This window comes from Diprion similis, chromosome 3 (assembly GCF_021155765.1).
Source record: "Diprion similis isolate iyDipSimi1 chromosome 3, iyDipSimi1.1, whole genome shotgun sequence".
Classification (NCBI taxonomy): Eukaryota; Metazoa; Arthropoda; class Insecta; order Hymenoptera; family Diprionidae; genus Diprion; species Diprion similis.
The window spans coordinates 11144651-11157177 of record NC_060107.1 but is presented as its reverse complement, the minus strand read 5'-3'; the positions used below and the strand labels follow the sequence as shown (position 1 = coordinate 11157177).

Below are 12527 nucleotides of genomic sequence, written 5' to 3'. Positions count from 1 at the left end.
GTGGGACAATTTTTTATCCGATCATATTTTTCATTACATGCATAATAAGTGAATGGTTTGAGGAAAATTTTGAAAAACAAGTAACAAAAAAAGTCTCTTGCGTTTTTTTCGTAAATCTACTGGTTCAAAAGTTATTCAAGGTTAAATATTAGTTATGTCAAATTTCACGATTTTTTGTCATTTTCACTGTGAAATAGTGGTTGAAAAACGAAAGAAATATAACATTTCTTAAAGTTCATGTTATTTTCTGTACTGAAACATCGAAATTTTCCCGAAATTTTCGATTACTTAACAAGAAATAAGTTTTTAGTAGTTTTTTTTTATTTATTTTTTTTATTTTGCTGCATAATTTGTTATTTCGGCCAATTGAAGAGCCTAATTAAAATTCAAGTTCAGGTGGTTTGTGAATAATTTCATTACGTACAAAACTAGCTACAATTAATCGAAATTTGGTATATACCATAGTTTAATAAATAAAAAGAGAAGTGAAAATATTACGATATCTCAAAACTTTTCGATGACGTAATTTTTTTTTTTTTTGTCATCCCTTCTTCGGATTTGGACAAACATTATTTCGACGTCAATCAATAATCGTTCTTTACATTGTAATTTTGTGTCGTTTTAAGATTATTGTATTTACCAGCGCGGTAACAATTAAGCCCGCGGTGATTCAAATTGAAATGATTGTATAATTTCCGGAGGTGCGGAAATTTGATTTACCGTTAAATCGCGGGAGCATCGGACGTTGAAGAATTCTAAGATCTCGATGTTTTGCACAGCTGCACATCGTGTGTATAATATAATTTACATAGGCATATAACGAGTGAATTCCTAACGACTGCACGTTCCGTCGTCTGCTAAAATTTAATGCGCATGCGCGAAAATTCGAAAGCAGTTGTTTTCCAGGGCGACCAACCGTCATAAACTTAAACAACAATCCGCCGCCATGTATCTAACCTCAAAAATTGGCGCATCCTTGTAAATTTTAACCGTTGTCAATTAACAGGATGGCCACATATATTTGGGAAAAAATTCTATAACATTTTCAGGTTTTCCAGAATCTAAAACCTAGTTTTCTCTACACATTTTCTATCAGATACTAAAACCTAAATAGTTCAGATTATGAATTCTATATTCGGTTCAAATTCAATTCGAACTTAAAACAGTTAGTTAAAGCCAATTCGTCTTTTCAAAGAAAAAAAGTAAACTTGTAAACACCTCAAAAAATGATTCCTAATTCTCAAGATATAAAACTGATATTTTCAGTTGTCTTCACGACCAAATTTGAAATCCCCGGACAATACTAGGTTTTCCAGGTGTGTCACGATCCTGATCAGGCACATCGCCAACGAAAACTGTAAAAATCTTGAAGTATAAATTTATAACGGTTGGTCACCCTGGCTAACAGTTGCTCTCGAATCGTAGCGCATCTGTATTAAATTTGCAGCAGAGGACAGAACGTGCAGTCGTTAAGAATTCACTCTGTACATCGTGCGCGTAAAACACCTGCAGAGATATTATCCGGGAATATGAAAAATCGAGGCAAGATTTATCGGCAGCGTATCATGTGCGTATAACACGCATTACCGCACATTACAGGCTGAACGTATAAAGTGGCTAGATACGCCATCAAGGCACTTATACTCTATATTGCACTTGACGCTTTTTCTCGGTCACCGAGCTCCTCGGGATAGCTGTTTAATGAGACGTAACGCTGGCCGGAAAAAACGGGAGAGATACCTAATAAAATATGAGTCTAGGTGGAATCCGAAAAGAAAAACGAAGCAAGTGAGGAGAAAAGAAAAGCAGAAAAGAAACAAACAAAAAACAAAAGTTGACTACAAATACACGCAGCGATGCAAATTACGATGATAGGATCTGTGCGGTTTTTCTTCGAGCGGGTAATTCAAACCGTCCGCCACTGTGTAACGTAATACACTTACAATGCCGTGTAATTATTTTATAAACTCTGCCCAATCAATTACCTCACAGAGTCTCTGTCATAATCACGCTTTATTATCCGCCTGGTCTGAGTACACACGGTGTGCCTAGGAGCGCAGCTTCTTTCTCCAAAAAAGTTTCTCTCTCGCGCTGTACTGGACTTAAGTAAGACGTGTACCAACGGCGCCAAAATACCCTAGATCGGTGGTGATTAATTGTCGTGACGTTGAATCTGCCTGGAGAAAAAATGAGCCGGACTTTAAATAACTAACGCAACAACTGTACACGACGGCATTACCCGAGCAGGGTAGCGTTCGCCAGAAAAATAATTCCCTAGCAATATAGGGATTTCTTTAGACAGTTGGTACACGTCTCACTTAAAGGTTTTAACCGAAGAAAGGCGCTGTCGTAGGAGTTCTAGGCACACCACGATGATACATCATGTAGATGATGCGCTACTTTTCTGCGGTAATACGACCGAAAACCGCCTGCTACGTAATACCAGCAGTTGTTATATATTACAAAACTATTCTGGTGAATGAAATTACCCTTCTCTCATATACTTTCTTTTCAGAGATCTATTTCAGTGAAATATAGGTACCGTGTTTTCGTGAAGTTCTTAAAAAAAATTCTCTTCAATTTCTAATAAATTTCAATCACTTTTATAACGTTTAGAGGGTCTTCGAGAAATATTTTTACAGCTGTTCACAAGACTTTCGATATAGCTGTTTCCCCTTCGTAACTGCGTCTCGAAAATTCGATCCTCCATGTTTTTATCTCTCTCATCGGGGCGATGACCTGTTCAGAAATTTCGCACCACGCGAGAAGACACGTAATTTTCAACTTACATGTTCTGAAGTATGAATACTTGTATCTGCTGTCATAATAGATTTTCGTTATGAGCATAAATTTTGTTTTACGGTCAGTAATTAGAAGAAAGGATTCAAGAAAAAAAAAAAAAAAAAAAAAAAAAAACTCGGTTTGCGGAGAAAAGTTCTTAATTATACAGAATATCACAAGTTCGATAAAAAAAAAAAAAAATCAACGTGAGTCGTAACTGGGATCTCTCGAGATACGCGAAAGTCGAGAAAAGCGAAAAAGTCGAGAGTAAGTGTTAAGTAGGTGTCTGAATGAGATTAATTCGTAATCTCCGCTTGGTACGATAAAGCGTGAAGCTGGAAATCGATCGACCGAAGCCCTGCAGCAGCAGCAGCAGCCGTTGTCTGGGTAACGAAGATGCCGACCGGCCTCACTGGCACGTGGTAATCGCAGGTAATCGGTTTGGCAAACCGCATTGTCAAGCTGTCATAACGCTTGCGTCAAAATAAATTTCACTATTTTCCCACGAAATTCCCCAAGATTTGAAAAAAGAAAAAAACTAATTATATAATTTTTGTATAATTTTCTTTTTTCGCAAAATCCTTTTAACGAATCTTTGAAATCATTTGAATTACGTTAAAGTAATACATCCGTGCTAATAAAATTGTTAAGATAATTATCTGAGTTTATGACACATTTTTTACTATCTACGATTATTTCGGCAGATTAGATTCTGGCTATACTTTCACGTTGTTTAAACTATACACGTACAGATACTCGAATAATCCAAAGATTTAACGAAAAATATTCAAACTTATTGGCACACAATGACTTGAGAGTAAAAATTTCAGAATAATTCAAATGTTTTTTCGAAATGCCTTATTTTTTCTTATCTACCTAATACCTAATAGGTACATTTTTACAAAACATCGCATATAAATATATCAATCTTCATTTTTCAACGTTACAACGAGTTTCCAGAAACGTTGTTGATAAAAATTAAATCATTTTGCAAGAAAAACAGAAAAAAAGCCTCTCAAGGAATTCTCTCTGCAAAATATGAGTTAGTTTTTTTGGTTAATGTTTACTAAATTTTACAGAAACGTGACTAACTTCAACCTCATAAAGATAAACCTTCTTCAATCCCTTCGTATCGCGTGAACTTGATAACACATAGCGGTAAAAAAAAAATCGCTGCGAAAAGTGTGTAATTTTTTTCTATCGATTACTGAGAACTTGACAAACGTTGCTTCCGAAATACCATCAGGAATATATTTCGAGCATATAGGACCGCTACGTCGGAGTCTCCACGAGGCGTGTGGCCCTCGAGTCTCTCTCTCTCTCTCTCTCTCTCTCTCCGTCTCTCCCTGGCGCTGCGTGCACGAGACACACGAAGAGAGATGAATTCACTCGATAGGGCTGGGCGGCTGCACCCCGGCCAGACAGTCGGCTGTTTTCAGAACGGTTAGTACGATGAACTTGAATTTCGCCCATCGGAGTTCGAGGAGTGCGGGTGGGGTTCCTGCCCGGCTCGGGCCTTGTTCTCAAATTTTACTCACTTGTCACATCGAGACGGTGATGCACGTGACGTAGTATTTTCCAAGTAGTATTTCCACGCCAATGTGTATGGAGAAAAATTGAAAAGCTAAAAAACTACCAGTTTTTCTTGCCTTTCCAATTTTGATTTGATCAAGTTAAATTGAGAGTTGGAATCTGAGCAATTGGTGATGGTGGAATTAAATTTTGTTTTATTTATTTATTTTATATTCTTTGAGACCTTTAATTTTAGTCACTAATCGGAGAGAGTTTCAGTTCTGCTCTTTCTGTATATTATCCGACGGTATTGAGGTGTGATAAACTACGATGAATTCGTTAGAGAAATCGATAATTTTTATGGGAAATGGATGAAATTACTCACGCTATGATGAGAGTTAGAAAATCTGAAGATATCGGTAAAAGGATGTTATCGAGAAAATTAGAGTTGAGATAAATTTTCAAAATTTTTCAAGGAATGTTAAGGTTTTTCCATAAAACTTGACGATAATAAATTTCGGTACGGGAATTAAGATGTTTTTACAAAATTTATCAAATTTATTTGAATCAATCGAGAGGATATTGGAAAATCATATTTCAGTAAATTTGAAGGTATTTCGAAAATTTTTTCATAATTCTATAAAACGAGCAAGTAATGAAATATTTGATAATATCCGCTATGATTTTTTACTCTATTCTACGAAGTGATAAGGAATTTGCGAAAGGATAATAACGCAGTTGCTGAAATCTGATACAAGAAAACATACACACGGTGAAAAGTTCCAAGTGACAACTATGCAAGAATATTTCATGATAAACAAATGAAAACTATTGTTATATTGTAAATGTAACGATCATGGGTAGCCTTTCTGTCGCCGAAACAGCTAAAAATTAATTCTGGGGTGATGTTAACTCGCTGTCTATTCCAAAAACATTGAACACCACACTTGTATCATCGTTTCACTGTGACATGTTACGAAAATGCAGAATACCTTGATTCACTCTTTTGACTTCACGGGTCTCTGTGCTGATGATCGGCTCCCAATTCGCGGATTCAAAGCTTTTCTCCCACTTTATTGAACGTTTGTTAGGTTGCAGGGATGATCGGATTGAATTCGTCAGCAGTAAACTTTTTTAAAATGAAACAAACAAATCAACGTTCGATTTTCTTTTGCCGGATTTGCAAACAGTTGAAAGTTGATGACGACTTGTCTGGAATTCGGACAATTTCGGATCGATTGCAAAAACAGACAGTGATATGAGGTTTTGACAGGTGCGAGGTTCGAGTGAAAAAAGAAAGCACGCGTTACGTTTTTTGAGCATCGTTAAACGGCGGAAGTTCGTGTAATAATCATCGAACAGGTGCGTTCGAAATTTCTTGAACGCTGGACAATGACGCGCGATCACGTGTGGTGGAAAAAAAAAAAAAAAACGAAGATCGCGGAATTTGAAATCCAACACTGCTGCGTGTACAAAGTTGGCGTGTGTGTTGACGTTGCTTTCTTAATGTAACGACAAGTGAGCGATGTTATCGTTTCTAGTGTTTAGCTTAATCCTGGCAAGGTGATGCGGGGAAATAAATGTCAGAGAGTGAAATAACAGGGAAAACTGTGCAGAGAAGAAGACAGCCTAATTTATTATCAAAAGGAGGATATTTCAAGACTTCATTTATTTCTACTCACTCTTGTGTCGCCTGGAGAGAAAATTCCCGGTTATTCGAGATGATTTTCCGCTGCGTAACACTTCGTTTGTTTAATTTATTACCCGGCGTTCACTAAGAATTGATAGAACAACACGATGCGTCTCGGCCGGCACTCGGAGGGACACTGGAAGACGGACGATCGTCTGGATTCGAAGCGTGCGCGGGTGCAGGCGATACGATATACGTGTGTGCTGCTGGCTTCGATAGCGCACTCGGGACTCGGAATCGCGTCACGGATGCTTAAGCGAGTGCTTGGCTTGAAGCGAGTGCTAGAAGCGAGCGACTGAAGGCTGAAGGCTGAAAGCACTGCCGGAGAGCCGTGAATTGAAACTAGCCGATCGCGAGAGAGCGAGAGAATTAAATCGGAAGATGCGGCGAGCGCCGAGCTGTCCAAACCAAACGCTTCTGGCGGATTAAAATTTCACCTGCGCGTCGAGTTGCGACGTCCGTAAACCGACCCTCGATAAACCTGACCCATATAAGGGATCGGAAAAACTATTTTCGGGTGTTATTCCCGTTCGAATACTCCCGCGGTAAGGCGATTTCTATCCGGGGAGAATCGACGCACTTAACGCCATCTCGTTGCTTTGAACTGAACTTAAAACGCTATGCAAAGCCGTCTGCATCCCGACACCGCATGGACGAAAAAAAAAAAAATAAAAAAATACCTTCGGCAAATTTTCGAGCTTCATCAGAATAGTTACAATAAAATAAATACTGAAAAATGTTTGTTTTTTCTTTTCTTTTAATTACGTCATAACTCTTTTAGTCTAAAGTTCTTTTTTTTTTTTTCTTTTTTATTGACAAGAAATCGCTTAGCGATATGGATTTTTTTAAATCACCGGGAGCAGATCTTATGTGCTTATCCAGAAATTTCTTGACTTTCGGCCTCCCTATAAAAATTTCTTCATAGACACAGAATGACGGTCAAACACGAGCTATACCTATCTACTAACAGAAAATATTTAGTTTTTTAATTTCAGATGAATCTGTCATGAATTATCTTAACAACTTTGAGAAAACTTTCTTCTCAAAGGTTAAGGGAAACGAGATCTTAATAACTGGATTTTCAAATGAAAATTTCACAGAGTGCCTATCAAATATGTATCTTTCATATTCTAAAAAGTTTTAAAAAAATATTTCATTTGATATACGTGAAAAAAAATTAGTAAAACTATGCTTTTTTCGAGCCATCGAATCCCACCTTACCCCTTGATAAGCCTCTCTAAAGTTGAGTGAATTCTGTTGGGGGACCGTCAATTTAACTCAGTCGGTAAAAACGGTCTGTAGTATCCCCTTAAGCTTCGAGTTCGTCTAACGACCGTACGTGTCGCTCTGCTTTGGCGGCGTGAAGTGGGGAGAAGTGTTGACAAGTGCAGAGTTTCAGGCTGAACGAACAAAATTCCCGGTACGCTAGCAGCCGAAACTTCCGAAAAGTTCGCCCGACGCTGGACTTGGACAGTTCAAGTTTTAGACGAGATCACAAATGTTGTGCGAAAGTTTCGAGTGAATCTTTGAACCTTTTAACATTTTTTTTTTTCACCCAAGTAATGGCGGAAAATTTAGGCAAACGACCTTCGAAGGGGATTCTAAAGTCGTCGAGCAGTTTCGACGCTCAGGAAGCACCCAGGTAATACAAATCATACACGTTTTTGAAAATAAATCTCAGACTTGGAAAACGTCAAGCATTTCTAACCTAAAAAATCTCAACCATCACGCCTATTTTTCGTCACTCAGGCGGTGCTAATTCGAGGTAATTTTTACCCGCAAGCTTCTGTCTAATCATATTTAACGCCGGAACCGCTCGATATTCTGACTCATTGGTTACTTCACGCGTATTTTTAAACAATGAGATTTACAACGTCGAGATCTCGATGCTTGATTAATACTTGATCACAGCTGCAATCTCACACGTACACACTGTACTGTTGATTCAGATCTGTGCAAGTATTTCACACGTCACGCAGCTGCATTCTTTACTCCGCATTAAGTCTGTAGAAAAATTCTCAATTTTTACATCTTGCCATTAATTGAGAACATCTGCTTGAACTTTACGTCATAAATTTTTGCACATTTCGCTCTTTGATTCGCAGCTAGATTCTCAACATCTTTGTTTCCACTTTCATCCGTCATAAATCTGTTCCATCATTTATCTTGTATAACAGATTTTTTCTTCGAAATGTATTTCATTCTTAAAGATAAATGGACTGTGAATTTCGAGTTATAAGTTCTAAAAAGTGGAAATACCATTTAAAAAGTTTCCAGTATTATTATTTATGCCAATGACAATGAACAGGAACGAAACAATACCTCTAATGTGTAATGGAATTGAATTTAAGCAAATTTGAATAACACTATTTAAGAGATATCAACAATACAAGATAAGGTTTTATTGTTTGAACGTTGAAGATGATTAAACTTCGGTGTTTTTGATCTGATTCCAATTGTGCTTTAATGTGTGCTATGCAATCGTTGGAATCTGTTGCGAGCAAACAAACTAAAGCAAACTGCTTGCCGCCAAAGTTGGCATGGAAGATGTGCAATATGCTCGAAGTTGCGACTGCCTTAATCAACACAAGTTTCAAGCTTGTAGTGTTATAGCTCAATGAATTTATTGCAGACAAATTCAGCCACTCAAATTATTCCAGGGTCATAGAAACAGAAAAATGAAGAAACGTAATTTTGTCTTTGAGCAGTGATTTACTTTTTTCCCTTTCCTCCCAAAACTTTTGATAATAGCTTCACTCGTTTTATTATATCAAAAGTATAAACATAATTTTTTTACAGTATCAAGAGTCCATTAAAAGTTCATCTTGTTGTAACAAAATATACGATAAAGTGTTTGGAGAATCTGCATTATTTTGATCGTCAAAAAGTAGCAGTTCCTAAAATTTATTTCAAATTCTGTATCCTGAGCGTAAAAATAATATGAGTGTAGTAATTTCATGAAGCACTTGACATTCTCGAACTATCCTATAATTTAAAGGAACTTATATTAGAGAAATCTGATGAATTATTTAATGAAATTTTTAGCAGGGCCAATAAGGAAACGAAGTGGGATGAGATGAATATTATTGCCACGCTGCATCCAGCCGACAAGGATTATGGTCATATGAAAATTGACGAACCGAAAACACCTTACAACTACGAGGGTGTTGATAATGAGCATGAAAGAGACCAGCTGGATTCTTCAATTATTGCTGCCAAGTATGCTGATTTTACTCTCTTTCCTCTTAATTCGTTAAACATTTCACTCATCGTTCTCTTATTTATCCATACGCATTAATCTCGTCCAGTTGAAAACAGATTTACCAACCTCCCACATTGAAAATTAATATTGATCACAAGTTCTGAAACTATTATGGAACTAATGTCTGGTGTATTTTTTTCTTCAGACTGGCCAGTAACGATAAACCAAAAATTTTAGAGGAATCATCGGATGAAGAAGATGAAGAAACGCCAGAAGAGAGACGTAATACATTTTCTTTTTACATTAGTTCTTCTAGATTCTTATACAAAGTTTATTATCGGTTGATCGATTCCAAATGGAGTTTCTTTCTTCTTCTTTTTTTCTTTTCTTGTTTATTTTCCTGACCTTCAGTTCCAGTACCATTTTTGTGTTGACTGGAGTAAAAAATAATTGAATCTATATTCTATCGTGTAAGCTTTTTTTGTCCGTCTAAACGCAAGAGAACTTACGTCGAAAAATACGTAGAGTGAAATCTGCAGTATTTGTAGAATATAGAGTGTACCGTCAGAGTTGTTTCGCATAATTTTTCCAATGCATTCGAAGTTCGTTAAATTATAAGATTAACGTAAATCTGATATGAATTTTCAGAAAAAAGATTAGCGTTCGAACAAAAACGCAAAGGTCATTATCAAGAATGGCAGGCGGTACAATTGGCACGAAAATCAATGCAGGAAGAGAGTGACGAAGACAGCGACGAAGAGGAAGAAGCGGATTCAAATTCTCGATCCAAGTGCGTGCCATCCTGTGATAGCGAGCCAGATTCTGATTCAAATTCGCCTCAATAATCACTTGTTGTCAGCAACAGTTTTTTGTTCCCAGTTCACTTTAATGCTAGAAAATGTAGCAATTAGCAGCTCGGTATAATGTCCACATAAGCATTACCTCATTACAGAGGTTCTTTGCTGACGATCCTTACGAACAATTATAGAGTATAAAGGTTACGGTTGTGATTTAAAAGATTTTTTTTCGATCTTCTTTTTTCTTCTTCGCAAAGTACCTACCTCTATGATGATGTTGATTTACATTTCAATACGCACAGATTTACGTATTATACGGGTGGCTGCTGAATTGTCAATTGTACGCAAATAGTGAATTAGTTTTAGATATTCCCCTGACTGCATCGCGTGAAAGGGAAGGTAGCTCCGATTTGTGTTTAAAGATGAATGGGCTGTGTAGAGTTTGATTATGAATCAAAATTTTGGAAAGAGGAAAAACCGTTGGAATGAACTCCATCAATTCCGTTTACGACATGACGGTGAATTCTAACGAATCTGAGTAAATTTGAATAACACAAGCTGAGATATCAATGATTTAAAGAATGCTTTTATAATTGAAACAATTGAATTATGTAACTCTGGTATTTTTTCCGATTCTAATGTCTTTGGGCTTATTTTATCCATCACAGAGATTTCAAGAGATCATCTGAAATTTACAAAAGAAACATTTTTCAGACAATTTTTAAAGATTTAGTCAGCGAGTAAAATGAGCCCGAAAATAGTATAATCTGATATATCAGCTTGCATTATTCCAATTTGGTGAAATTTATCTTTCTCATGTGATAGAGATATGTTTTATTCGTGTAGGCTGTAATTGGCGCGAATGAAATTGCTGGAGATTTTTGAACCGATTTTTTCTATTTTCTTAACTTTCAATTCAGACTCAATGGTCCATTGACGGATGAATCGGTCAAACGATAAAGTTTTTATTTCCTGAACAGACAAAATAATGGTAAAAATGTGTAGTAGAAGTATAAACTCGTTATACTCGTCATCCGAATTATATTGACTATTATAAGATATGTTATTATTAGCTATGATGATAAATCCCGATTTGTATTTACATGTAAATATCCATTATTCGCGCGTATGTAGTAAAGTATCGATAACGAGTGATTATATCTATGCAATCAATGCATCTTGAGTTTTCTCGAAGACTTAAAAGTATGATTTCTGGTTCTGGGACATTAAAAAAAAAGAAGAAGTTATAATATCGATAACAATGGTAAGAATGATCTTGACGATGATGATGATGATGATGATGATGATGATAATACTCAGTGGTCAAACGTACTTGAGCTACCTTCTACTTTACCGCGTACATCATAAAATATTAATTGGGTCGCGGTTAAATATAAGGCGTTTGATAACGTGAGAATGGTTTTACGCTCTAAGTATAACAAATATACACACAAACCGCGACAACAAAGCTTGACAGGTAAAATATTTACTGATTTAATTTCTTTTCTTCGTAATTTAAAATTTTTTAAGTCAATTCGTAAAACATTATGCAGGATCTGTAAAGTGTGAAGCGTAACGCTATTCTCAGGTGAACCGATACACTTTAGACTTTCCATTTTAAAGCTCTACAAAGTTGAACAAAGCGTTAGGGAAATTTCATTTCATTACTACTTATTATTTTTATTAATATTATTATTATTGTTATTATTAATTTTGCTATTATTATTATTGTTTTGTTAATTATTATCATTACAATTTTGTGGCTCAACTGCTCTTTATTGGCTAGTATTCATCCATTCATTTACTCTGTTCCTTCATCAGTAAACGGAAAAACTACTCAAATTATATTGGGGCAAGTTTCTCTTATTAAACTTTATAAAAAATCGTATTACTTGGTTATTAACTTGGACTAGTTTCATTTCGTCTTCCAACGTTATATTTATACCCTCCCTATAAAATTTTTTTAAACTTTGACATGAAATTGAAGGGGTTAATTTAATTTATAGGTTTGATGTATACCAGAGGATGAAGGCTTGGGTATTCTATTCAAAATTGTTATCTTTTTTCGTTTACTGAACTTTGCTCTGTAGCCAAAGCTTCGTTTACGTATTATATAATACATTACATTATTATTATTATAGCTTCGCTATTGCGCAACAAGTGATTTTTTAGCTTGTGTTATAAATCTTGTTTCTTCTTTTTGTCAGTAATTGCATGGTGAAAAATTTCATGCAGCTTCAGTATTTATAAAAGGAAGTTTTTATATCTATTTATACATGACGTATATAATCCGTTACATCTTATTTGTGATTGAAAAATTAACAAAAAAAACTTTGACGAGATTCGGTGACACTACTGAGTTGGTAAAATTTAGGATTCAACTAGACTAAATTGTTTTGAATCCTAACCAGTGATTAAATAAAGTTGATGTAACGGAGTCTGTATAACGTTTGCGGAGCAAATGTATCAGATCTGGCTGTAATGTAATATTTGTCCTTTATAAAAGTAGAAAAGCTAGAGATGTGTAAGTGATATCTGAGTGATA

At 35.9% G+C, this 12527-nt stretch overlaps 2 protein-coding genes across 19 annotated transcripts in view; one reads left to right on the top strand and one right to left on the bottom strand.

Moving 5' to 3' along the window:
* LOC124404940 (probable GPI-anchored adhesin-like protein PGA55) overlaps window positions 1-6237 on the bottom strand; it is a 113888-nt gene extending 107651 nt beyond the window's left edge. For all 18 annotated transcript variants that reach the window (XM_046879464.1, XM_046879470.1, XM_046879465.1 and 15 more), the window contains exon 1: window positions 5976-6237. The gene's annotated coding sequence lies outside the window, so the exon portion shown is untranslated. The remainder of the gene's footprint in view (window positions 1-5975) is intronic.
* A 1106-nt stretch (window positions 6238-7343) lies between these two features.
* Window positions 7344-12301, top strand: LOC124404942 (protein phosphatase inhibitor 2-like). Its single transcript, XM_046879483.1, has 4 exons — window positions 7344-7625; window positions 9029-9202; window positions 9391-9467; window positions 9834-12301. The coding sequence occupies exons 1-4, from the start codon at window positions 7546-7548 to the stop codon at window positions 10028-10030; spliced, it is 528 nt and encodes a 175-aa protein (XP_046735439.1). The 5' UTR covers window positions 7344-7545; the 3' UTR covers window positions 10031-12301.
* Window positions 12302-12527: the final 226 nt, after the last annotated feature.